We start from the raw sequence: 27,050 nt of genomic DNA, 5'->3' as shown, positions 1-27,050 counted from the left end.
ATTGCATTAGACTTGTCAGTAAAAGCAAAAAAAGGAAGAGACCACTGTGGTACTCAGCAGAAGTGGCCCAAATCATTAAAAATAAAAAGCTAGCATTTTGTAATTATAAAAAAAAACCAGAGCAATGAAGATAAGGAAATCTACAAGATTAGGCAGAAAGAGGCCAAGCAAGTTATAAGAACTTCTAAAGCTCAGGCAGAAGAAAAACTAGCTCAGTCTATGAAAAAAGGGGGTAAGACATTCTTCAGATATATAAATGAAAAAAGGAAATTAAAACAAGGAATAACTAAATTAAAAATAAAGGACGGAAGGTATGTAGAAGAGAATAAAGGGCTAGCCGACTGCCTTAATGAATACTTCTGTTCAGTTTTTACAAAAGAAAAAGAAGGAGAAGGACCTCCACTAGAAAGGATGACTATTAAATCGTTTGATGCATGTGTCTTTACAGAGGAAGATGTTCTAAGTTTGCTGTCTAAAGTGAAGACAAATAAGTCACAGGGGCCTGATGAGATACACCCAAAATTATTAAAAGAGCTTAGTGGTGAGCTGGCAAAACCGTTAACAGATTTATTTAACCAATCATTAGTAACAGGAGTCGTCCCGGAAGATTGGAAATTGGCAAATGTCGTGCCCATTCACAAGAAAGGTAGTAGGGAGGAATCGAGCAACTATAGACCAGTGAGTCTGACATCAATAGTAGGCAAATTAATGGAAACCCTATTAAAGGATAGGATTGTAGAACATCTAAAATCCCATGGATTGCAAGATGAAAAACAACATGGGTTTACTTCAGGGAGATCATGTCAAACAAATCTTATAGATTTTTTAGACTGGGTGACTAAAATAATAGACGGTGGAGGTGCAGAAGACATCGCATATCTAGATTTTAGTAAGGCTTTTGACACTGTCCCACATAGAAAACTTATCAATAAACTGCAGTCAGCATGGGAGCATGGACTCCCATATTGTTGAGTGGATTAGGCAGTGGCTGAGTGACAGACAACAGAGGGTTGTAGTCAATGGAGAACATTCAAAACAAGGTCATGTTACCAGTGGGATTCCACAGGGATCTGTACTGGGACCAATTTTGTTTAATATCTTCATAAGTGATATTGCAAAAGGCCTCGATGGTAAGGTTTGTCTTTTTGCTGATGACACAAAGATATGTAACAGGGTTGATGTTCCTGGAGGGAAACGCCAAATGGAAAAGGATTTAGGAAAACTAGAAGAATGGTCAGAACTCTGGCAACTGAAATTTAATGTGGATAAGTGCAAGATAATGCACCTGGGGCGTAAAAACCCAAGGGCAGAATATAGAATATTTGACACAGTCCTGACCTCAGTATCTGAGGAAAGGGATTTAGGAGTAATTATTTCAGAAGACTTAAAGATGGGAAGACAATGTAATAAAGCAGCACGAAATGCCAGCAGAATGCTTGGATGTATAGGGAGAGGTATAAGCAGTAGAAAGAGTGAAGTGCTTATGCCGCTGTACAGAACACTGGTAAGACCTCACTTGGAGTATTGTGCGCAGTACTGGAGGCTATATCTCCAGAAGGATATAGATACTCTAGAGAGAGTTCAGAGAAGAGCTACTAAACTGGTCCATGGATTGCAGGATAAAACTTACCAGGAAAGGTTAAAAGACCTTAATATGTATAGCTTGGAAGAAAGAAGAGACCGAGGGGATATGATAGAAACTTTTAAATACATAAAGGGAATCAACTCGGTAAAGGAGGAGAGCATATTTAAAAGAAGAAAAACTACCACAAGAGGACACAGTTCTAAATTAGAGGGGCAAAGGTTTAAAAGTAATATAAGGAAGTATTACTTTACTGAGAGAGTAGTGGATGCATGGAATAGCCTTCCTGCAGAAGTGGTAGCGGCAAATACAGTGAAGGAGTTTAAGCATGCATATGGGATAGGCATAAGGCTATCCTTCATATAAGATAGGGCCAGGGACTATTCATAGGATTCAGATATATTGGGCAGACTAGATGGGCCAAATGGTTCTCATCTGCCGACACATTCTATGTTTCTATGTTTCCCAGACTGAGTGAATGGAGGCCGTGTTCCGGTTTACCTCAAAGTATTCAGTCATGGCAGTCTTCCATGTCTCCCATCAATGTCAGCCAGAACGCATTAAGGCACCACACCCTTCTCCCCAATACTGGGTTGCCCGCCAGTGCCAGATCAATACACAGTGGCGAGTGGTCCGATAGAGTCCTAGGCAAATATACCGATTTAGTCACAAGCGAGTACTTACGGGAGTTCACCAACCCTAAGTCTATCCTAGACAGGGACGTGTATGTGGATGAGCAGCTATACAGGGCTATTTTAAAAATAATCAGCTCAATGTAGCAAAAAGCAAACTTAAGTTCAAAACGCAGCAAGATATAGTCTCGCCCCAGAGTACATGTAACAGCGGTTACTCACGCTCCTGTGAGAGGATCCCCCTGAACAACAGGTCCGGGAAGTCCAGATTAAATACTGCTCAAGGAAATAGACATTCCCAAGGGTGTTGTAGGTACCGCAGCCGCCAGTCAGACTTCAAGTGTCCAAGTTTTGATTCCAGAGCTGCTGTTCGTTCTTATCTAGCCATTGGAGTGCCGAATCTGGGTCCTCGAAGAACATTGCAGAAACGAAGTATACCACACGGAGTCTAGCTGGGAACAACATGGAGTATTGAACCTGCAATCCACGAAGGGGTCTTTGCTTCTGCACTTCGGACGAGTAGTCCAGAAAGATAGATATTCTGACCCCATCTATAGCACATCCGGATGATCCCTGGACTGCCTCAGTATAGTGTCCCGATCTCTGTAGTGTAGCACTTTAGCCAAAATTGGCCTGGTCGGGCGACCAGGTGGCAGAGGTCTAGTGGGGACGCGATGCGCTCCCTCAATAGCGTACAAGGAGGAAAGGCCTTTATCTTTAAATTTATCCGCCAACCATTTTTTTTATATATTCTGTGGCATTAGGTCCTTCCGCCTTTTCGGGCACACCAATTAGTTGCAAGTTGTTGCGCTGCGACCTATTTTCCAGGTCATCCGTTTTAGCGTATAATGCCGATATATCATGTGCAGCAACTTTGGCGACCCTGCGCTCCACTTCAGAAGTACGCTCTGCCACTTTATGAAGATCATGCCTTATGATAGAAATGTCCTCCTTGAGGCTGCCAAACTGAAGGTTTAAATTCTTCAAAGTGGAATTGCAGCTTGCTATGGCTGCCATTATATCATTTAAAGTACGCTCTGCATCTGACGCAACTGGCACTGGGGTCACAGGGGTATCACATCTAGGCTGACTGGGCACAGCCTGCTGACTAAGAATCACATCAGAGTCCTGCATAGGCATCTCTTTGTCAGAGGAGCTGTCATTACCCCGGAAGCATTCTGGTCTCCTCCTGCGTCTCCCCATTGCTGTGGCTGGCTTCTCTGGGGCTGATGGGCATATTTCCCCAGTCGCGCTGCAATATCCTGGTGCTGAGGCATACGTGCAACATTATCCTCCTCCCCGCCGGCGCCATCTTGGGATCGCAGCTACCGCTCCGGTTTCTGCTTGTTTTTCTACTTTCTTAGGCATCGCAAGCAGTCGCACATACACTTGCGGTCAGGCTGAACTGGATGGATGTTTGCAGGAGCTCTTAGCCGTGAGTCTTACACCATGCTCGGTAAGGCTCCACCCCCTCGAAGCAGGGATGTTTTACTCAGCTACAGGAACTCCAGAGGAGACAAGTGGCAGAAGAATAACCCGCAACTGACAACCCTACACTATGAAAAAAGGAGTCGGGTAGCTGTATGAAACTCCACCCAGGGGAACAAAGCAACCCAGGGATCAGGATGTGCAGAAGTAAAGCGTTGCAGATAGCTGAGCAGGACTTGATTAATACATTCAGCTTCTTCACTGGATTGCTGATGGCAAGCTGAGGAAAAGTCCAACTTGATATCCAACATTTTACAGGTAGCTCTCCAGAACTTAGAGTTGAACTGCATTTCCCAATCAGACATGATGTATAAAAGGTAAACCAGTCAAAAAATGTGTTTCAAGAACAAATTGGCTAGTTGACTGACAGACAGGAGGCTGGTCAGAGGTACAAAGTAAGCCATTTTACAAAATCAGTCATCCACCACCCAGACTACAATATAACCAAAAGCAGGAGGGAGATCAGTATGAAGTTCAACGCCATATGCTGCCAAGATACATATGGCACTTGCAAGGGAAGTAACAGTCCTGCAGGTCTTTGCTTTGCAGACTGGTTCTGGGCACAAATAGAACAGGAGGCTGACATGACAAAGAACTTTAGCAGACTGTTCAGACACAGCAAGAACTTCAGGAACCCGCATACACAGAGCAGGTGATTTAGGAACCCATTCACACCCAACCAGAGCTGCAGGAACCAGTTCACACGTGGCAAGAGTAGCTGGAATGCATTTACACCCGGCAAGAGCTGCAGGAACCCTGTACATAGAAAGATTTGGTTTAGGTGATCACCTAATCAGCACCTGAATAAGTAGAATGAAGTGTGCCTGTGATGGAATTCAACCGACACAGGAATGGAATTGCTGCCATACACGTGGAGACGATAATTTAAGAATAAATCTTAATGGTCTCAATTTATTCCAAAGCTGTATATATAGAACACAGATATGATACGTAATGTATGGTACTGATCAGAACTCAGCGGCTGCAGGATGTTCACAGGAAAGAAAAACTCCTGTGTCAAAGCTGTGACATGTGTCACTGATCACTGCTTGGCAGCCACAGTTCACATAAAGAAAAGGTGCATGGCAGGAAAAAAAAAAAAAAATAGTTAATGGATGGCTCAACATCTGTAAAAACGTACACAGGGGAGAAGGAGGATAGGCACATATTTTAGCACAGTAAATCAGAGGTCACAGGTGCCTCACACGTTAACACTCAAGAGATGCAGGAACCTGTTCACACTCAAATTACATTAATATAGAAAGTCCATGCCAGTACACAAATAAAGACTGTAGAAAATAAATTTGAGCACCCAGGACGGGTTAAAGAACTCAAGACACACATTTATCTAGGTCATGGTATATCTGTAAAGAATAAATCAAGGCAACTGGACTTTAGATTTCTTGAAAACGTTTCACTAGTTTTTCCAAAGAGCTTTCTCAATTCTGAGTGACTGTACAAGAATTCTCTGTTAATAAATATGTAACTGAATCAACATCTGGTAATTATGCCCAGCATGGGGTCAGAGGTCATTTTACCCAGAATGGGGTCAAAGGTGTTGATTTCATTATCCTAATTGGAGCACAATACATTGCTGTCTTGACAACTTTTTCTGGGAGGTCATTATTACCTACTGACTCCAATTAGGATAATGGCTACAACACCTTTGACCCCATGCTGGGTATAATGACTTCTGACCCCATGCTGGGTATAATTACCAGATGTTGATTCAGTTACATATTTATTCCCAGAGAATTCTTCTAGCCACTCTTAATTGAGAAAGCTCGTTGGAAGAACGAGTGAAACGTTTTCAAGAAATCTACAGTAAGTCCAGTTGCCTTGATTTATTCTTTACAGATATCAGCAACATACAGCAGCCCGACACTGTCACCACCACTTCTGTGAGAAGGTCTATTAGATGTTCTTCTTTACCTCCATGAAGTTCTTTGTTTTAGTTTCACTTTGTCATCTTTCCTTCTCCCAGCTGTCACCTATTTACACTAATTGACTCCCTTTATATTCCCTCCCATACTGCCTCACTTTGCAGTTTATACTTCTTCTTGGATTGTGTTCACTGCTGGATGCCGCTTCTGCCGATTCCTCAGATAAATATGTTTCCTTTATTTGTGTTTCCTTGCTGGCTTGATTCTAGGTGACCCTGACTCCGTCCGTATTAAGTGCAGGGAGCTGGTGGTCGTGTCTCCTCACTATTATAGGGTTTTCAGCTGTCACATAGTATGAGGTACGTGGACATGCAATCGTCTACCATAAAGACCTTTGCATGGACATAGCAGTCAGGGAGAGCTCTAGCGGTTTTATAGGGTTCACCCATATGCTCATTAGTTTGGGATCAAGCCAGTCGGATGTTTATTTATAAGTTCCAGCTTTCTGCAACACCATCCGTGACATTATAAACCGCCATAACAGTCTTAAGCATGGATCCGGTTTCAGCCTTCATTGACCGCATGCAGGGTCTTTCGCTGGAGGTAGCAGATCTCCGTAAAACTGTGTCTCAGTTTCAGGTGACCGGTTCTGCTGGCTTCATGGAGTTTGTTCCGAGACTAAGATCTCGCTTCCGGATACGTTCTCCGGGGGTAGTGAGAAATTTGTTCGCTTTAGAGAGGCTTGCAAACTCCATTTTCACCTACTTCCCCATTCCTCTGGTGATGAGGAGCAGAGGGTGGGGATCATCATCCCGCTGCTCAGGGATAACGCTCAGTCTTGGGCCTTTTCGCTGCCGGTTCGGGCACGGCCCCTCCGATCGGTGGATGAATTTTTTGTAGCCCTGGGGAAGATATATGATGACCCGTATTGCTCTGGCTGAATCTAAACTGCACCTTTTATGCCAGGGTAAACAGTCCGCAGAAATATATTGTTCAGAATTTCGGAGATGGGCAGCTGATACTGGTTGGAATGATGCTGCACTCCGAAGTCAATTTTGCCATGATCTTTCGGAAAGATTGAAAGATGCATTTGCTTTTCATGAGACCTCGTTAGAATCTGCCATGTCTCTAGCTGTTCGTATTGACAGGCGTCTTAGAGAAAGAGAGAGAGGAGACTACTCCTTCCTGTCATATTCAGTCCAAGGACAATGGGTCTCATTCAGTGTGCAGGGATCTCAATCACCTCTGAGGAGGAGGCCATGCAGCTAGGTTTGCTTGCCTCTGATAGTAGAAGATTCAGCTCTCAGAGGAGGGTTTGTTTCTGTTGTGGGGGTATAAATCATTTGGCAAATGTTTGCCCCTCTGGAGATTCATGGAGTTTTATGAGGGTAAAAAAAGAAAAACAAAAAGAAAAAAGCCTCTAAAAACTTTCCATTTGCTACTATTGGTAAGGTTGATGCGGAAATTGAAGGTTTGCCATTTACTTGTAGTTCCTGTTTTCTCCTACCTGCCAGGGTGGCGCTACACAGCAAGAACATTGTTTGTGAGATTTTTGTAGCTAGTGGAGCAGCTGTCAATCTCATTGATAATCCATTTGCAATAACGCATGGTTTCCAGGTATGCACTTTGGAAAAGGATATACCTGTTTTTGCTATCGATTCCGCTCCACTTTCTCAAAGATCGTTAAAAGGGCATAGTTCACAATATCCGTTTGACTGTGGGTGACGCTCATGTTGAGGATATGTCATGTTTCGTCTTAAGCGGATTACCTACTCCTCTAGTGTTGGGGCTACCCTGGCTCACTAAACATAACCCGACCATTGATTGGCAAGCAAGGCAAATAAATGGTTGGAGTGAGTTTTTGCAGAGAGAATTTCTTAAGGGCGCATCTCTTTCAGAGGGAATTGGCAAATTTTGCAAATATTAAATTTCCGACATCTAAAAAAAACGTTCAGTCTCAACCAATTTGGCAAATTTGGGCTCTTTTTATTTTTAATAGTTGAAGCTATTTTTAGGGACAGACTTGATGCTCTTGTATATGTGATTGTTGGGGAGTCACTCAACAAAGGCCACACTAGTCTGTCCTTCAATAGATGATGCCAATGCCTGGCTATAATTCTATTTTCATATGATCCTTATTGAATGGTAATATCATTCTTAATTGATCTTCCTTACTCTTATTTAGTTTAGTACCTTTTTATCTTCAAAGAAGGCCCCTCTTTCCATATTCTCCACTTTTGTGATTGCCTTGTCCAATATGTCCTGAGGGTATTTCTTTTGCAGAAATTGTTCTTTCATACAGAGTAATTCAGTATGGAAGTCAATTTCCTATGTACAATTTCTTTTATTTCTCCTGAATTGTCCTACTGGGACCTCCATCAGCCATCTCGGCAGATGACAGCTCGAGAAGAGGATATAGCTGTTTTTAGACACTGCTTTTTGGTAGGTACTACATATTAGTCGATCCCTTTGTACTTGAATTAGTAAGTCCAGAAATTCTACCTATACAGTACTGATATGAGCAGAAAATTTCAAATTGTATGTGTTGCTGTTTGTGTCCTCAAGGAATAGATCCAGTTCTTCCTGAGTATCTCTCCAGACAAATAGAACATCATCTATAAATCAGTGCCAGAGTACCAGGCTCGACCCCAGCCTTGGCAAGATGTTCTCACACTCCCACTGTTCCATAAATACATTTGCATAGCTGGGGGCGAACCTGGTACCCATAGCTGTTCCCCTAATCTGGAGATAATAATCCATAATGTAAGAGAAGTAGTTATGCGTGAGGATAAAACTAACACCATCCGCCAAAAAATCTATTTGTTCCTGTGGATAACTACTATGTGTACCCAACTGTGTCTTCAATGCTTTTATTCCTTGGTCGTGATTAATTACTGTATATAAAGAGTTGACATCTAATGTCCCCAATATCCAACTAGATTCATATTTTAGTTCCTCCACTAGTTTTATTACTTGCGTTGTATCTCTAATGTAAGATAAATTCTTCTTTACACTAGGTTGCAAGTGTTTGTCTATAAATTGTGACACATTAGATGTAAGAGAACCTATGCCAAAGATGATTGGTCTCCCCGGAGGATCATGTAAATCTTTGTGAATCTTGGGAAGACAATAAAATACTGGTAATCTTTGTTGAGTGTTGGTAATGAATTTAAATTCTTGTTCCTTCAGAATTCCTCGATCCCAACCATCTCTGGCATAGTTCTGCAGTTCAATATTACATTCTTTTGTCGGATCCTTTACAAGTTTGAGGTATGTCCGATAATTGTTTTAAACATTCTGACTCATATTTTAAAGTTTCCAAAATCACAATCGCCACTCCCTTATCGGCCGGTCTCATGGTAATATTTTCTTCTTTTTGTAATTGTTTGATGGCCTGAATTTCTTGTGTTGATAAATTATTACCTTTCCTAGCATTCATTTTCAACTTCCTTATATCTGTTTCCACAGTTTTTTTGAAAGCTGAAATTTTGTGTCCTATTTGTTGTCAGGGGTACATTTTGCTCTTTGGCTTCATATCTGTGTGTGTACAGGGAGTGCAGAATTATTAGGCAAGTTGTATTTTTGAGGATTAATTTTATTATTGAACAACAACCATGTTCTCAATGAACCCAAAAAACTCATTAATATCAAAGCTGAATATTTTTGGAAGTAGTTTTTAGTTTGTTTTAGTTTTAGCTATTTTAGGGGGATATCTGTGTGTGCAGGTGACTATTACTGTGCATAATTATTAGGCAACAAAAAACAAATATATACCCATTTCAAATTATTTATTTTTTCCAGTGAAACCAATATAACATCTCAACATTCACAAATATACATTTCTGACATTCAAAAACAAAACAAAAACAAATCAGTGACCAATATAGCCACCTTTCTTTGCAAGGACACTCAAAAGCCTGCCATCCATGGATTCTGTCAGTGTTTTGATCTGTTCACCATCAACATTGCGTGCAGCAGCAACCACAGCCTCCCAGACACTGTTCAGAGAGGTGTACTGTTTTCCCTCCTTGTAAATCTCACATTTGATGATGGACCACAGGTTCTCAATGGGGTTCAGATCAGGTGAACAAGGAGGCCATGTCATTAGATTTTCTTCTTTTATACCCTTTCTTGCCAGCCACGCTGTGGAGTACTTGGACGCGTGTGATGGAGCATTGTCCTGCATGAAAATCATGTTTTTCTTGAAGGATGCAGACTTCTTCCTGTACCACTGCTTGAAGAAGGTGTCTTCCAGAAACTGGCAGTAGGACTGGGAGTTGAGCTTGACTCCATCCTCAACCCGAAAAGGCCCCACAAGCTCATCTTTGATGATACCAGCCCAAACCAGTACTCCACCTCCACCTTGCTGGCGTCTGAGTCGGACTGGAGCTCTCTGCCCTTTACCAATCCAGCCACGGGCCCATCCATCTGGCCCATCAAGACTCACTCTCATTTCATCAGTCCATAAAACCTTAGAAAAATCAGTCTTGAGATATTTCTTGGCCCAGTCTTGACGTTTCAGCTTGTGTGTCTTGTTCAGTGGTGGTCGTCTTTCTTACCTTGGCCACGTCTCTCTCTGAGTATTGCACACCTTGTTCTTTTGGGCACTCCAGTGATGTTCATACTCACCAAACTGAAATTCAATTTTTGGATCTGTGCCTGAGGGGGGATCCCTCCACTAGTGCAGTCAACACATTGACTTATCGCAAACAATTAGCAGGTAATACCATACTTCTGGCCCAGTCATGCCATCCTTCCCATACTATCCATAGCATCCCCAGGGGTGAACTTATACGTGCCCGTCGCAATTGTTCCGATCAGAGAGCTTTTGAAACAGAAGCCTCTAACATTACTAAGAGACTGTTACGTAGGGACTATTCACAGCAAGATATACAACATGCTAAAAAAATGGTTTCACAAATTAATAGACAGTCGTTGATTTTTCCGGAACAATCTCAGGCACGTAGGTCACCAGTGGATTTTAATCATTGCCAGCAAGCAACTTATTTCGTTACACAATATAGCCAAGAGTTTTCTGCCATATGTAAAATTATGAAGAAATATTTTAATGTACTTAATTTTGATGGCGAGTGGTCTGATATTGTGTCTAACGGAATAAAGTGTGTAGCTAAGAAAGCACCCACCCTAGGCAATATTATTAGCCCTAGCTTTTTTTCAGTGTCCAAAAAACCACAAGCCACCTGGTTACAGCATAAAGGTAACTTTAAGTGTGGTCATAAAAAATGCATTTGTTGCCAACATATGACTACTGAAAAAACGTTCAAGTCCATGAATAACGAGAGGGTATACAATATTCAATCCTACATCAATTGTAACACCAAATACGTGGTGTATCTTGTTACATGTACGGCTTGTTCTTTGTTGTATGTGGGCTGCACCACTACCCCCTTAAAAAATCGGATTCGCAGACACATTTCCGATGTGCCTCATTATAAGGACCGGAATGTCTCTGCAGTCAGCCTGCATTTTGCAGTGGTACATGCTGGTGATGTATCCCACCTACTAGTAAAGGGTATAGAAAGAGTTTTTTTGCCGCCTAGAGGGGGAGATCACAGGAGGAAACTCCTCAATAGGGAGGCTTTCTGGATCTTCCAGTTAGAATCTCGCCAGCCCTGTGGTTTAAATAGACGCCATGATCTCATCTTACAGTATTGATTTGGGACCGTTTCGTCTTTTCTACCACACATATGCTTTGCTATTAGTACTTTTGCTCTGTTTGTACTTGTATTTTTACTTAGTACAATGATCACTGTTTTTAGTGACTCAATTTATCTATATGTAAGTGTTTTCTTTTGCTGGTGTCTGCCATTGTTTAATAGGGTTTCTATTTTGTCATGTGCATGGGAACGCCCCCTTGGGTCTCCACCTCCCAGGTGATATCTATCAGCCTGGGGTTAGCTTGGGCTACTTAAGGGAGAGCTCCCATTTCATTAACACGTTTGTCATGAGGAAGGACCCATATTCTTTTGAGGTCTGAAACATGTTGACTGTGTTTGTACACCTGTATGGATTTTAACTCGCTGGAATAAAGTTTCGCATTTTTTCACCGGAGAGAGCTGGATTTTCTTCTCTTTCTTATTGCATATACCGCGTCCAGGAGCGGCATCCGTGCACCTCTGGTGTCTCTACTACTGCAGGTGAGAGCTGCCTTACGTTCTTTTCCAGTGATGTTGCAGCTCTGAAATATGGCCAAACTGGTGGCAAGTGGCATCTTGGCAGCTGCACGCTTGACTTTTCTCAGTTCATGGGCAGTTATTTTGCGACTTGGTTTTTCCACACGCTTCTTGCGACCCTGTTGACTATTTTGAATGAAACGCTTGATTGTTCGATGATCACGCTTCAGAAGCTTTGCAATTTTAAGAGTGCTGCATCCCTCTGCATGATATCTCACCATTTTTGACTTTTCTGAGCCTGTCAAGTCCTTCTTTTGACCCATTTTGCCAAAGGAAAGGATTGCCTAATAATTATGCACACCTGATATAGGGTGTTGATGTCATTAGACCACACCCCTTCTCATTACAGAGATGCACATCACCTAATATGCTTAATTGACAGTAGGCTTTCGAGCCTATACAGCTTGGAGTAAGACAACATGCATAAAGAGGATGATGTGGTCAAAATACTAATTTGCCTAATAATTCTGCACTCCCTGTATACATGGCACTGATTTTTAAAAACAGGCCTTATGTATACTTTTATTAAATGGAAAATGTATTTTTAGATGCATGGGATATGAAGTTTGAACCTCTATACAATTGTGATTAAAGAGTATTCCTATTTCGAAAAAGAAAACTAAATTCCTCCAGATGGAGCAAAAATCTCACCACAACAGGTGAGGAATAAATTTTGGGTGATTGGATGGAAATCATTGGATTCCAGACCATGTCTTAGGTGGGATAGAAAGTCACTGACTATATAAGGGCTCTTTCACACTTGCGTTCTTGTCTTCTGGCATAGAGTTCCGTCGTCGGGGCTCTATGCCGGAAGAATCCTGATCAGGATTATCCTAATGCATTCTGAATGGAGTGAAATCCGTTCAGGATGCATCAGGAGGTCTTCAGTTCCGGAACGGAACATTTTTTGGCTGGAGAAAATACCGCAGCATGCTGCTCTCTTTTTGCTCCGGCCAAAAAACCTGAACACTTGCCGCAAGGCCGGATCCGGAATTAATGCCCATTGAAAGGCATTGATCCGGATCCGGCCTTAAGCTAAACATCGTTTCGGCGCATTGCCGGATACGATGTTTAGCTTTTTCTCAATGGTTACCATGGCTGCCGGGATGCTGAAGTCCTGGCAGCCATAGTAAAGTGTAGCGGGGAGCGGGGGAGCAGCATACTTACCGTCCGTGCGGCTCCCGGGGCGCTCCAGAGTGACGTCAGGGTGCCCCAGGCGCATGGATGACGTGATCGCATGGCACGTCATCCATGCGCATGGGGCGCTCTGACATCATTCTGGAGCCGCGAGGACTGTAAGTATACCGCTCCCAGCTCCTACTATGGCAACCAGGACTTTAATAGCGTCCTGGCTGCCATAGTAACACTGAAAGCATTTTGAATCCGTCTTCAAATGCTTTCAGTACACTTGCGTTTTTCCATATCCGGCGTGTACCTCCGGCAAGAGGAGTACACGCCGGATCCGGACAACGCAAGTGTGAAAGAGGCCTAAGAAGGGGGTAGTTGCATTTTAAAACAAAGCCACTGAGGAAGAGGTTGTGACCTCGAAATGCATCTGGCCATGTTTGGATCTACAACTACCCACCTAAGACCACCATAAAGTGATTATACTTTATATTCTGAACGCGGCTCTATATAGGACACTGGGCCCTTTAAGAGCACTGAGCACTTTACACTCGAACCAGAGTGAAACCAGCATCTGATTTGAGCTGACATTATGCTACAGCTGCTATCCTGCGGCGAAGATTACAAACATCTCCTGTGAGAGACATTGAGATCTACGCTTCATAGAGCTGGAAAATTCGAGGGTGAGCCACGGTATATTTTCATCATTTAATGGGGTAATTTGTACTGGTGCATCTGGATGACATTTTGATTTTTTCTCCTGATTTCAAGACTCATTGAGACCACCTACGTCAGGTCTTGCTGATTCTGCGGGAAAAGAAATTGTACGCTAAACTGGTAAAATGTGTGTTTGCGGTTCTGGAGATTCAATTTCTTGGTTTTCTTCTCTCTGCTTCTGTTTTTTGCATGGACCCTGAGAAGGTGTGCTTGATTGGGAGCTTCCTGAGAATCAGAAGGCGCTGATGCGGTTTTTGCCAATTATCACAGAAAGTTCATTTTGAATTATTCCTCTGTTGTTAAGCCAATCACTGGTATGACTATAAAGGTGGTAGATTTTTATTTGTGGTCGGTAGATGCGCTTAAAGCCTTTTCTAGTATCAAAGAGAGTTTTGCTTCCGCGCCCATCTTAGTACAACCTGATGTCTCTCTACCTTTTATTGTTGAGGTGGATGCTTCTGAAGTTGGTGTGGGTGAGGTCTTATCTCAGGGTCCCTCTCCTGCCAAATGGCGACAGTGTGCCTTTTTCTCAAGGAAATTCTCCTCTGCAAAGAGAAATTACGATGTGAGAGATAGGGAGTTGTTGGCCATCAAATTAGCTTTTGAGGAATGGCACCATTGGTTAGATTGAGCCAGACACCCTATTACCGTGTTTACAGACTATAAGAATCTGGCCTACTTGGAATCGGCCAAGCGTCTTAACCAGAGACAGGCCAGATGGTCTTTGTTCTTTTCTAGGTTTAATTTTGTTGTTACGTTCCGCTCTGGGGTTAAAAATGTGAAGGCGGATGACCTGTCACATTGTTTTCCGGGGGGGAATTTGAAGACCCGGGTCCCATTTTCGCTGATGGCTCTTTATCCTGATTTGGAGGCAGAGGTTCAGGCAGCCCAGGCAGAGGCTCAGGCAGCCCAGGCAGAGGCTCCTGATCTTTGTTCCCCCTGGAAGGTTGTTTGTGCCTCTCGCTTTACGACACAAGATTTTTAAGGAGCACCACGATACTGTCCTTGCTGGGCCGGCTCTTCGTAAGACGGTTGAGGGTTTTGTGGCAGCCTGCGAGACCTGCGCTCGTGCCAAGGTCCCTCATTCACGGCCATCGGATTCTCTCCTCCCGTTACCCATTCCTTCCCGTCCTTGGACGCATCTGTCCATGGACTTCATTACGGACCTGCCTCGTTCCTCGGGGAAGACTGTGATTCTGGTAGTAGTGGACCGTTTTAGCAAAATGGAGCATTTCATTCCCTTTTCTGGGTTACCCAATGCTAAGACACTGGCGCAAGCATTTGTTGATCACATTGTTAAATTGCATGGCATTCCTTCAGACATCGTTTCTGATAGTGGCACGCAATTTGTTTCCAGATTCTGGAAGGCCTTCTGTTCTCGCTTGGGGGTTCGGTTGTCGTTCTCTTCTGCTTTTCACCCGCAGTCGAATGGTCAGACCGAACGCGTCAATCAGAATCTGGAGATATATCTGCGCTGTTTTGTGGTGGAGAATCAGGAGGATTGGTGTTTTTCTGTCCCTTGCCGAGTTTGCTTTAAATAACTGTTGCCAGGAGTCCTCTGATAAGTCACAATTTTTTGTTGCATATGGGTTTCATCCACAGTTTTGGGCAGTCTCTGGAGAGGGATCTTCTGGTTTACCTGATGAGGAGAGATTTTCCTAGTCTTTGTCATTTATTTGGCAAAAGATTCAGGGTAATCTGAAGAGGATGAGTGAGAGATATAAGCGTGTGGCGGATAAGAGACGTGTGCCTGGTCCGGACCTGAATGTGGGTGATCTGGTGTGGTTGTCTACAAAGAATATCAAACTGAAGGTTCCCTCCTGGAAGTTGGGTCCTAAGTTTATTGGGCCTTACAAGATCTTGTCCGTCATCAATCCCGTTGCCTTCAGTCTTGATCTTCCTCAGACTTGGAAGATCCATAATGTTTTTCACAGGTCCCTATTAAAACCTTATGTCCAACCCACTGTACCCTCCTCTTTGCCTCCTCCTCCGATTGTTGTTGATGGTAATCTTGAATTTCAGGTCTCTAGGATTGTGGATTCTCGCATTATCCGTGGTTCTCTCCAGTACCTCATTCATTGGGAGGGTTTTGGTCCTGAGGAGAGGATGTGGGTCCCAGTGGCAGACATTAAGGCCACTTGTCTTATCAGGGCTTTCCATAGGTCTCATCCTGTGAAGGTGGGCTCTGAGTGTCCAGAGTCCACCCGTAGAGGGAGGGGTACTGTCACCGCCACTTCTGTGAGATCTGTTAGATGTTCTTCTCTACCTGCATGAAGTTCTTTGTTTTGGTTTCACTTTGTCATCTCCTTTCCTTCCAGCTGTCACCTATTTACACTAATTGTCACCCTTTATATTCCCTCCCATACTGCCTCACTTTGCGGTTTACACTTCTTCTTGGATTGTGTTCACTGCTGAATGATGCTTCTGCTGATTCTTAAGATAAGTCTGTTTCCTTTATTTGTGTTTCCTTGCTGGCTTGATTCTAGGTGACCCTGACTCCGTCCGTATTAAGTGCAGGGAGCTGGTGGTAGTGTCCCCTCACTATTATAGGATTTTCAGGTGTCACATAGTATGAGGTACGTGGACATGCACTCGTCTACCATAAAGACCTTTGCATGGGCATAGCAGTCAGGGAGAACTCTAGGGGTTTTATAGGGCTCACCCATATGCTCCTTAGTTTGGGATCAAGCCAGTCGGATGTTTATTTATAAGTTCCAGCTTTCTGCAACACCATCCGTGACAGACACAGAACAAGGAACCAACACCTGACACAGAACACTGGAACATATGTAGCAGACTTAAAAGGGAACCTGTCATCAACTTTATGCTGACCATACTGAGGGCAGCATAAAGTAGTGACAGAAATGCTGATTTCAGCAGTGTGTCAAACATCAGCTAAAAGTAAGTGGTTGATGAGAAAGAGCAACATAATCATTGCAGCCCAGGCCTTGAAAAGAGTCTTCTACTTGAGAAGAGTCATGGTTAGTCACAAATTCCTGCACTCCCTGCCCACCTTCTGATGACAGGCTTCTACCTCCCTTTCTGTCTAGGAGAGAACTGCCAATCATCAGCAGATGGGTGAGTGCAGGAGAGTATGAATAACCATGACTCTTCTAAGGTAGATTTTTTCAAGGCCTGGGCTGCAATGATTATGATGCTGGTTCTCAGCAACCGCTGAAATCAGCATTTCTGTCTCAGTACGGTCAGCATAAAGTTGATGACGGGTTCCCTTTAAACTCATGGACAACAGGTGCAGAATCAGATAGGAGGGAATTAATCCCACAAGGACCAGAATAAAGAAAGATACATGTCACAGTAGTGCAAATCACAACCACTGCCAGTACACACTGACCGAAGTGAATGTGCACTGTCATACTGAGAAATCATGCTAGCTACATATCCACAAGTATCAAGCAACAACCCAACACGACAATAGTAAATGGTGAACAGACATGTACAGTAACAAATAGCTTCTCTATGCAGATACAGAAAAAGGATAGATACAAGTCACAGTTGCAGATTACACACACAAGATTCCGTGGTCAGTATGCAAAGAACACAGCAACCAGCCCACAAGGTATACAATGGCACACACTGAACAGACATTGAGTCCAGAAAACAATATTTTATGGAATAACCCTGATTTTTACAGCTTTCATAAGTCTTAGCATGCTTTCCACCAGTCTTTCACAGGGCTGTTGGGTAACTTTATGCCACTCTTAGAGCAGAAGTTCATCCATCTTCCTCTTGAGGTTCCAGGGGTTTTCAATGGGGGTTCAGGTCTGGAGATTAGGCTCCATGACAGGGTTTTGATCGGGTTGTCCTTCATCTACACCTTGATTAACCTGGTTGTTTGACATGGAACATCATCCTGCTGGAAAAAAAACACAAACACAATTGTCAGAGTTTGGGAACATTGTCAGAGCAGAAGGAAGCACGTTTTCTTCCAGGATAACTCTGGACACTGCTTGATTCAGGTGTCCTTCACAAAATCAAATCAGCCTTGCTGAAACAGCCCCACATCATCACCGATCCTTCAACAAATTTCACAGTGGGTGTGAGACACTGTAGCTTGTATGCCTCTACAGGTCTCCGTCTAACCAATACATGACCTGTTGTTGGGCAAAGCTGAAAATTAGACTCAGAGATGGTGACCTTATTCCAATCCTCTATGTTCCAATCCTTGTATTTTTTTGCAAAATTCAGCATGGCTCTTCTTTGCTCCTAATTGATGAAGGGCTTTTTACTAGCTTTGCATGACTTCAGCTCTTCCTCTAGAAGCCTGTTTCGAACCATCCTTGCCATGCATGTCAACCAGGGTCCTGCTTGCCATTCTCTTTGTAGATCACTTGATGTCATCCTACAGTTGTTAAGTGAGATTCAAATGAGGTGGCGATCATCACGGTCAGTAGAAAGTCTTTTCTGCCCTCTGCCAATCTGTAGCTTTGTTGTTCCCAATGTTTGCTGCTTGACCTTGTTCTTATAAGCCGCTGTCTTTGAAATTTGAAAAATGAAAGCAATCCAATGCTTACTGTATCCCTCTGCCTATAAATCTAGAATGGAACCATTTTTTTTCTCACTCAGAACTATTATTTTCAACTCTTTTGGCATGGTCTGTAGCAATTTTTTATCACACTTACTTTTAGGTACTACTAGTATTGCTATTGCCATCCAGCTGGTTCTATAACAAAAGATAGAGGTGGTGTAGAACGGAAAAAAAAAAAAAAAGAAAAAGGGGAGAACCCTTCACACCCGTTAAAAAGAAAAAGAAAACACGAAATAGGCGCCAAATTCCCTCAGTCACTAAACGTGATGATAATGCGAATTATAACAAATAAATAAATATAATAAATATAAAAGATTTATATAAAAACAAAAACCACAAACATATGTCTATATGGACACATACACCCATATGTGCATGAGCATGTATATACACAGACATACAAACATCCATATGTCTATATCAATGTGAGAAATTGCTTTCTCTTTCCCCCCCATTTTCATTCGGCGTACATAGTGCATCATAGAGATAAATATACAGAACAAAATTTACAATACATCGGGCTTCATGATACCGACTATGCAAGAGTGAATGAAAAGAATCCAGTGGACCATTAATAGAAAATCGATATGCACGTATACAGGGATAAAAATATATATTGTGCAACAAAAACCTTTTTTAACCTAAATACATATACAGGAAAAACACACATATATATATATATATATATATATATATATATATATATATATATATATATAAAGAAAGGAATTCTAAATAAGTATTGGATTTGTATATCCCAAAATGATTGAATTAATTCATACCTTCAGGAGTGCTTGGAACAAGTTTCTAAGACCAGTCTGGAATATTTAGAGTGGATTGTTTTTATGGGGTATTTGTAGGTAGCCTGCTAGTTTGCACATGTGTCTTGGTGTATGTCTAAGGCTCCTCCCACTTCCTGTTTGTATACTTAGAAGTGGGTTGTTTTCCTGGGGTATTTGAATTTTTATTTTATCTGTATTTCTTTTTCTGCAGTCTGGGTGATACTGGGGGAAGGTCTACGGTTCTATTACATTAAAATTAAAACCACAGACATCTTTAGTGGGATATTGAGTATTCATAGTTGTGATGCGTTCCACTGTGGAACGCACCGCCATTTACTTCCTGTTGTCCGTTTTTTGAAAAAAGGAAAAAACGTTTTATATTTATCTATGGGCACTTATCCCCAGGGGCAAGGGTAGAGGGGGACAGGGGCTCAGTCTACTTCACATAACTCAGGTTGCCTCACACAGTTACCGGACTGGAAACGTCCGGTGGTCCGATGCGTTCCATTGTGGAACGCACCGCCATCTTCTTCCGGTGACAGGAGGATGTAACTTCCGGGGATGACAGGCCGGATGTAGTATAAACGCTGATGCGGTGCGTTCCAACCTGGAACGCAACCCCCCCGATGATTGGCTGTGTGTGGTGCATGTGTATCTCCACATTGGTTGGCTATATGGGATGGGTGTATACATTGCGTCTATGTTTGTTTCTCCTACTATTATATTGATATAATGAACTATGAACCCAATTAGCTGGGGGGACCTTAGGATATATTTTGATAGCTATCTAGGGATAAGTGACCTTTCTGGGCTATAATAAATAATGAAGGAGTGGACAGTTTCTAAGTGGGATGATAGGTCTGAATCAAATATTAAATGATAATGGGCATATTAATAATTATAATGATAATCAAGGTATAAATATTTTGAGGAAAGGGGAGTTTGCAATAATACCAATATGAACAGTTGACATTCTATAAATAAATACATAAATAATTATTATTGAATTGTATATATATATAAAAAGCACTATGAGCAGTTGATATTCCATAGATATAAAAAATATAAAAAAAATAATTATAAATAAAAAACATTAATAAAAGGTATCTGAGCAGTGTTATACAGAAAAATAGATGTTAAGTTCAGTAATTAGTATATTCAAGTGATTCATTAAGACCGAATGGTGTTAGGGTGTTGAGGCGAAAGATCCAGTACATCTCCTTGCGGCATAGAGAATGATGGGATTTTCTCTAGTAATGTGACGTAATGTGACTGTTAGACCTGATGGATCTCCCTCATGAAACATCGCGAAGTGCCTGGATACACTATGGGTTGTTACCTTCCTCATAATATTCGACCGATGTTCATTCATCCTCTCACGTGCAGATTGAATGGTCCGGCCCACATAGAGGAGGTTACAAGGACAACGTAAGAGGTAGATGACATCAGTTGTTCCACAATCTAATCTCTGTTTAATATTAAAGACTTAATTATTGGGGGAAATGGTTACTTCCTTTTTACCGTTTGTTAACATATTGCAGCATTTACATCTCATGTTGTTACACTTAAAATTTCCGGATGGTTTCTTTGGAGGTCTCAGTCATTTTTATACAGTGGGAGAGGTTCCTCTCGAGTTTTGGACAGGAGGGAGCTAGCAGATTCTTTAAGGTTTTGGCCCTTCTGAATATCAAAACAGGTGTTGGAGGAATCAGTTTGCCTAGTATTGGGTCCTTTAATAAAATTGGCCAATATTTTATTAGGATTTGCCTGATAAGTGAGTGTTGGGAACTGTAACGAGTGATCAAACTTGAACCTCGAAACTTATCTTTGTTTTTTGTTTCCAATATAGAGGATTTTGGTTTAGGCTTCAGACTTTCTTTTTGTGAGATTTGGTATACTCTCTTGCTGGAGTCCATTAGAAGTTTCTTTGGGCAGCCTTTTTCTTTAAACCTTTCTTTTAATTCCTTTACCTGAGTTTTTATAGTTTGGTCGCCTGTGCAGTTCCTCCTAATCCTTTTCATTTGACTATAGGGGATGTTCCGTTTCCATTTAGGACTGATGGCAACTCCTATAGTCAAGAAAACTATTGGCATCTACATTTTTAAAATAGGTTTTACTGATGACTTTATTATTTTTGATGCTTAAATGCAGATCAAGGAACACTACCTCCATTGGATTGTGTTCCATAGTAAATGATAGATTCCAATGGTTGGAATTAATGAAATCAATAAATTGGACTAGATCATTACTACTGCCTTGCCATACAAAGATGATGTAATCTATGAAGCAACGGTAAAACTTGATTTGTGGATGTGTCAACAGGCCAAATTTTTGTTCGAAGACCCCCATGAAGAGATTGGCATAAGATGGGGCAAACTTAGTGCCCATCGCTGTTCCCTGTTTTTGAATATAACATTTTTCGTTAAATGTAAAATAATTATTCTGAAGTATGAATTCAATTGCTTTTAGAAGGAATTCTTTTTGATGATCTGGCATATGTTGATCCTCAGATAAAGTCTGAGAAATAGCAGTAATCCCTAAATCATGCTGTATGTTACTGTACAGGGCCGAAACATCAAGAGTTACCCAGACGTAATTTTCCTCCCAATGAAAAGATTCTAAGGAGTCCATGAGGTGAGATGTGTCTCTTATATATGAAGGGAGTAGGGGTACATATTTCTGCAGATAGCTGTCTACATAAGCAGAAAGGTTGGCGGTCAGACAGCCCACTCCTGAAATAATCGGTCTTCCAGGTGGATTTTGGAGATTTTTGTGGATTTTGGGTAAAAAGTAAAATCTAGATATTGACGGATGTGCGGTTTTCAAAAAGGATCTTAGTTTTTTTTTTATCAATAATTCCCCCAGAGTATCCAGAATCTATAAGATCGAATAGGGATTTCTTGAAGGATTTCGTTGGGTCTTCTTTTAATGGTCTATAGTAATCAGAATCCGATAGGATTCTGTCAAATAGTAGTCGGAGTTCATAACTACCACCCCTCCTCCTTTGTCCGCATTCTTTATAACGATTTCTTTATTGGCCTTAAGGCTTTTTAGTGCCTTCTGCTCATTTGAATTTAGATTTTTTTTGTTGTTGATGACTTTTCTTGGAGTGGGCGACAGAAGGATCTTTTTTCCTGTCCCCTTTTTGTTCAGTGAGTGCAATCTTTAATTCTTCCTGTACTATATTATAGAAATATTCTATGTGGGCCCCCCTACTTTCTAAGGGGTAAAAGGAAGATTTTCCCTTGAGATCACATTGGATGGGTTGACACATCGGGGTGGAGGGTTCTATTTTGTCTTCCACTTTCAATTGTGCAGCAGTCTTTCCTGCAAAATGCCTTTTGAGGGTGAGTTTCCTCATAAACTGGTTTAGATCAACAAAAAATTCTAATGGATCTATTATGTCTGTAGGACAGAAAGAAAGTCCTCTACTCAGTAGTTCTATCTCGTTATGTTGTAAAATGTGTTTGGATAGGTTGAATATACCTTTTGATCTTTCAAGGTGGCTTGGGGATGACGGTTGAGTTATGTGGGACTCCTCTCCATATTTCGGGCCCTTGACTTCTTTTTTAGTGGTGTTTCTGTATTTTCCTCCTCTGCAGACTCTTGGCCGGAAATGGGTCTTTTTCGGGTTGATATCACCGGTGAGTAGAATTGTGTGATCTTCATGGACCGAAGATTCTGATGGGTATTTATCATATTTGGGCTGATGTGTGTTAGTAATGGACTTAGGAGTTGTGCTGTTTCCCAAGTTTTTCGCAAAGGGATTTGAGGACTCTGGACTCTTGGTGCTGTTGGCGAGACCTGGTCTAAAAAAGTACTTTCCGCAAGGCTGGACGGTAATGCCAGAAAATTGTCTAGACTACTGATGGATACTGAATGTGTGGAGATATCGAAAGATGTGGATAAATGAGTAGACTGAGGTGTGGATTGAGGAATGGAATTGGTTTCATGCATATGTAGTTTTTTGACTGGGGATCTCACCGGTAGGGTCGGCGAGTGTTGTTTACATGATGTAAGGTTCCCCACAGGGGTGCCATAGATGGATCTGTTGGGGTCACTTGGTGTATTATTTATTACAGATACTGATTGTTTCGATGTTCTGCTAGAGGCCTTAGAGGGTGGTCCTGGGGGGTATGTGACCGGATGAGTCCTTGGGAAATTTTTTCTAATAGTGGGTAGTAAATTTTTCTCAACAATCCCTGCATATGTAGTGGCCCTGGATGGATCCATTGAGACCGAAGGGAAAGAGGGAGAATGGACAATGGACAGAATGTTTTTTTCTTTTGGATGAGGGGTTTTAATTGTTTTATAGGTAGGGACGGGGGATAATTATTGGTACTATTGTAGAAGGTTCTATAACAAAAAAACAGTCATGATCAAGATCAAAAGCAGTGGTCTTTATGATTTTGCTTAGGTTTGGTTTAGGTGATTACCTAATCTGCACCTGAATAAGTAAAATGTGGTGTGCCTGTGATGGAATTCAACCAACACTAGAATGGAATGGCTGCCATACATGTGGAGATAACGATTTAAGAAAAAATTGAATAGTCTCATTTTTTTCTAGAGCTGTATATATAGGTACAATGTATGATACTTATCAGTGCTCAGCCACTGCAGGATGCGCACAGCAAAGGTGTAAAAAATAAAAAAATAAAAAAAATAAAAAAAAAGGGACAAAAAAGGAGCACAGATGAATAAAAAAAAACTCCCTGCACCAAAGCTGAGCAGAGGTGCTGATCAGTGACTTATGACTCCGGTAAAGAAAAATTGGTACAGGGCTGAAAAAAATAAATAAAAAGTAATGGATGACTTGGCAATTGGCATCCGCACAAAACTGCACAGGGGATAAGGGGTCAAGGATTCTGCAATTGCTGCAAATACACAAATTAAGATCAATGCAAGCAGTTTGAGAGACATAGTTTTAGCACATTAACCCAGTACATCAGAGTGCACAGGTGCATCACAAGTCCCAGTAGGTCACCGCACAGCAGGTCACAGAACCTCTATGCATGCAATATCAACTGAATTGGCAGCATGCAGAGAGGTTCTTGCTAAAATATATGCCCCTCTGGGGCTGCGATTGGCTGGTATGCTTTAGTAGTTAATTGCAGCACTTACTGGGGACACTATACCAAAGCCCTCTGTCCCTCTGTAAACATGGAAGTGATTGCAGCTGTTTTGAACAGCACAAAATCACTCCATATTTGGCCACTTGCAGCCCCTTCATTGGCTTTTACAACGAGGAAGCTGTGACTGTTTTCATGTGACATATCATACTTCATGTTAGTGGTGAATTTGAGTCGATAGGTTTTACCTTTACTTATAAAAAAAAAAAAAAAAATTAAGAAAAATTTGGAAAAATGTGCTATTTTCTAAATTACATTTTCTCTGCTTTTGAGACGGATAGTGATACTTCACAAATTAGTTATTAAAGGGGTTTTCTGAGATTTTTATATTGATGACCTATTCTCTGAACTAAGTAATCAGTATCTGATCAGAGGGGGTCCAACGCCGATCAGCTGTCACGGTGCAGTGTGGGTAGTAAACTCCACACCGACCACAAGAGGGAAGGGAAAAAGGAACTAGGCCTGGAAACTAAGAAAAGGGGAAAGGTCACCACCTAGTGAATCCCTAAACCGAGCCCTGACTACTATCTGTATGATATGGTAGGAATGTTCATACGCAGGAACCTAGCACCCTAACTGACCCTAAAGGGCCCTGGAAATAGTGTCAGGACAAAAGATGTCCTGTTCCTTCCCAGCTGAAGGAACAGGAGACTCCCTCAGGCCTAATACTAAAATATAGCAGAATACAACAAACAAGAAATAAGGAAAAAACCCTTACCTCCGAAGTACGCAGACGAGCAGGAACTCAAAGGAGAACCAACACCAGCACTTCTACAACCAGAAAGGATCTATCAACTGCATAGCATGATCAGGGCCATTTCTATAGGCGGGCGAGGGGTGCGACCGCACGGGGCACGTGTGTTAATCAAGAAGAGGGGGGGCGCCGTTGGCATCTACAGGCTAATTAAAAGTGCCACTGAGCTCTGCTATGGCTGCAGACTTCCCTGTAATGCCCAGTGCGCTGTGTGAGGTGACGTCACAGGCTGTGACTCACAGCACTGCTGCGTGCGTCTGTTTACTTCAGGCGGGAGCAGGAGAGACTTAAAGCAGAAGAGTGCGGAAGCTAGCGCCATTTTCTTTGTCTCTGTCTCACTCACTGGCACAGAAAGAAGAATCCAGAGCAGAGATTGCGCTATATTCTTTCTGGAAGGGTAAAAATAATCCTCTTACAATTTTTGAGGAGTATTTTTAGCTGATGAGGAGTATGAAAGTCACAGTAATTAAAATAGTTAATACGAAGGCCTACATAACATTAAGGGGTTGCTATTTATGCAGGGAAACCATTACTAGTAGTCTAGAACTGTCTTCCATGCATAAATAGCAAATTTAGACAATTTTAAATTTAGCTGAGGTCACTGCTGCTCTGAGGGGGGCGGTACCACTGAGGGGTCGGCACCACTGAGGTCACTGTTGCAGTGATTTTATGAGGCTTAAAGGGTTTGTCCTAAGATCGATATTTATCACCTGTCGTTAAAGAGGACCACTAACCTCTCCGAGTTTGTCTGTTTTGGTGGCTACTTGCACCCCCGTGTAATAACAATCCTGGAGCATCTATTCTTATGACCTTATGTTGCACAATTACTCTGTTATTACTGTTATTAGTTATGAATGACTTGCTGGCAGTTTGCAGTAAAGGTGCAGATGGGGGTGTCCCTGTGCAGCCTGACATTATTAAATTAGTGCTGTCAACTGGTAACATCCAGCTGGACCTTTCTTGCAGACTACTAGCAATTCGTTCATAAGTGCTAGTAGGAATAATAGAGGAATGGTACAATATAGAGTCACAAGAATTGACTCACCAAAATTGTTATTGCATGGGAAATGCAAGTCGTTACTAAAACAGATATGTCACCTTCAAGTACATGATCGCTGGGGGTCCCACCTTGGTTACCATGTTCTAGTGTCTCTGGGTCAAGTATGGATAAGTAAATAGTGTTGATCTTGGGACAATCCCTTAAATTTTTGCTGCTGTTTCTGTGCCGCTGGTCACTGTGGTATGCCATCCATCATGTGGCCATTGCTGCCCACCAAAGTTAAGTCCTTGTAGATGACCTCTCAGGTGGGTATGTCGGTGCCACCGAGGCTGTTGGTAAACTCTGAAGAGACCTGAGGCACTGGCAGAGCAGGATACAGGCACAATGGATGGTGGTGCATGCTGGTGCCAAGGGCACAAGCGAAAGACCCGGGCACATACCTTTGCACGGCCACAGTCACATGTTGTGGATCTGGATGATGTCATCACGCAGTGATAACCACTGATCTAGGGTTCAGCAACCTTTGGCACTCCAGCAAAACTACAACACCCAGCATGCACACTTGCTCAGCTGTTCTTGGAACTTCCAAAGAAGTGAAAGGAGGATACTGGGAGTTGTAGTTTCAGAACACCTGGAGTGCCAGAGGTTGCTGATCCCTGATCTAGAGGCTGTCATTTTGTGTTATGCTTGATCTTGCTATAAAGGGGAGTTTGTATTTCATGACCCTGTTGCGCTATCTCATGCCACAAAATTGCCACCACCGCTGTGGTTAATGGATTATACACTTTTACAGCGAAGACTTAATGCGCTTGGCAGAATGACTGTATGTTCTGGAGGCTGTAAATGGCCACATGCGTACCACGTGTAGCACCGTGTGCCACCACATTAAAGAAGAAATCCTTATAGCACACAATCTCTCTAGTTCAGCATCTGATGGAACATGCTGCAATGAATCATTGATGGATTCATAACAAAGCTGACAAGTGACATAGGTAGAGGTCTACAGGTGACACGTCTGTCCGGTTGTATGGAGGTCTCCTGTTGGCGTGTCTAGCGCTGGGACCCCCGCTGAATTCTATAGGCCGGAGTCTGAAGCGCTCAGCCACTTTTCCACACTGCTGGGTGCGGTAGTGAAGACTGTCCTCTAGACCGTCTATTGAGGCAGTCTTCACTAACGCACTCAGCAGGGAGGAGAGAGACAGCACTTGCTGAGCGCTT

General features: G+C 42.3%; 1 protein-coding gene across 3 annotated transcripts in view; it reads right to left on the bottom strand.

Annotated features, from left to right (window-relative positions):
* The window catches only part of ORMDL1 (ORMDL sphingolipid biosynthesis regulator 1), a 270,270-nt gene that overhangs the window by 51,510 nt on the left and 191,710 nt on the right, over positions 1–27,050 (bottom strand). The window contains exon 4 of one of the 3 annotated variants that reach the window (XM_044304362.1): positions 16,795–17,495. The exons of the other annotated variants lie outside the window; for them this stretch is intronic. Coding sequence (XP_044160297.1) covers positions 17,462–17,495 — 34 coding nt within the window. The 3' untranslated portion in view covers positions 16,795–17,461. Of the gene's footprint in view, positions 1–16,794; positions 17,496–27,050 lie in introns of those variants that run through there. 3 annotated transcript variants of the gene reach the window in all.

Source organism: Bufo gargarizans, chromosome 8, assembly GCF_014858855.1.
Source record: "Bufo gargarizans isolate SCDJY-AF-19 chromosome 8, ASM1485885v1, whole genome shotgun sequence".
Lineage (NCBI taxonomy): Eukaryota > Metazoa > Chordata > Amphibia > Anura > Bufonidae > Bufo > Bufo gargarizans.
The sequence above is the reverse complement of the archived record's forward strand: the minus strand, read 5'-3'. Positions and strand labels throughout refer to the sequence as shown.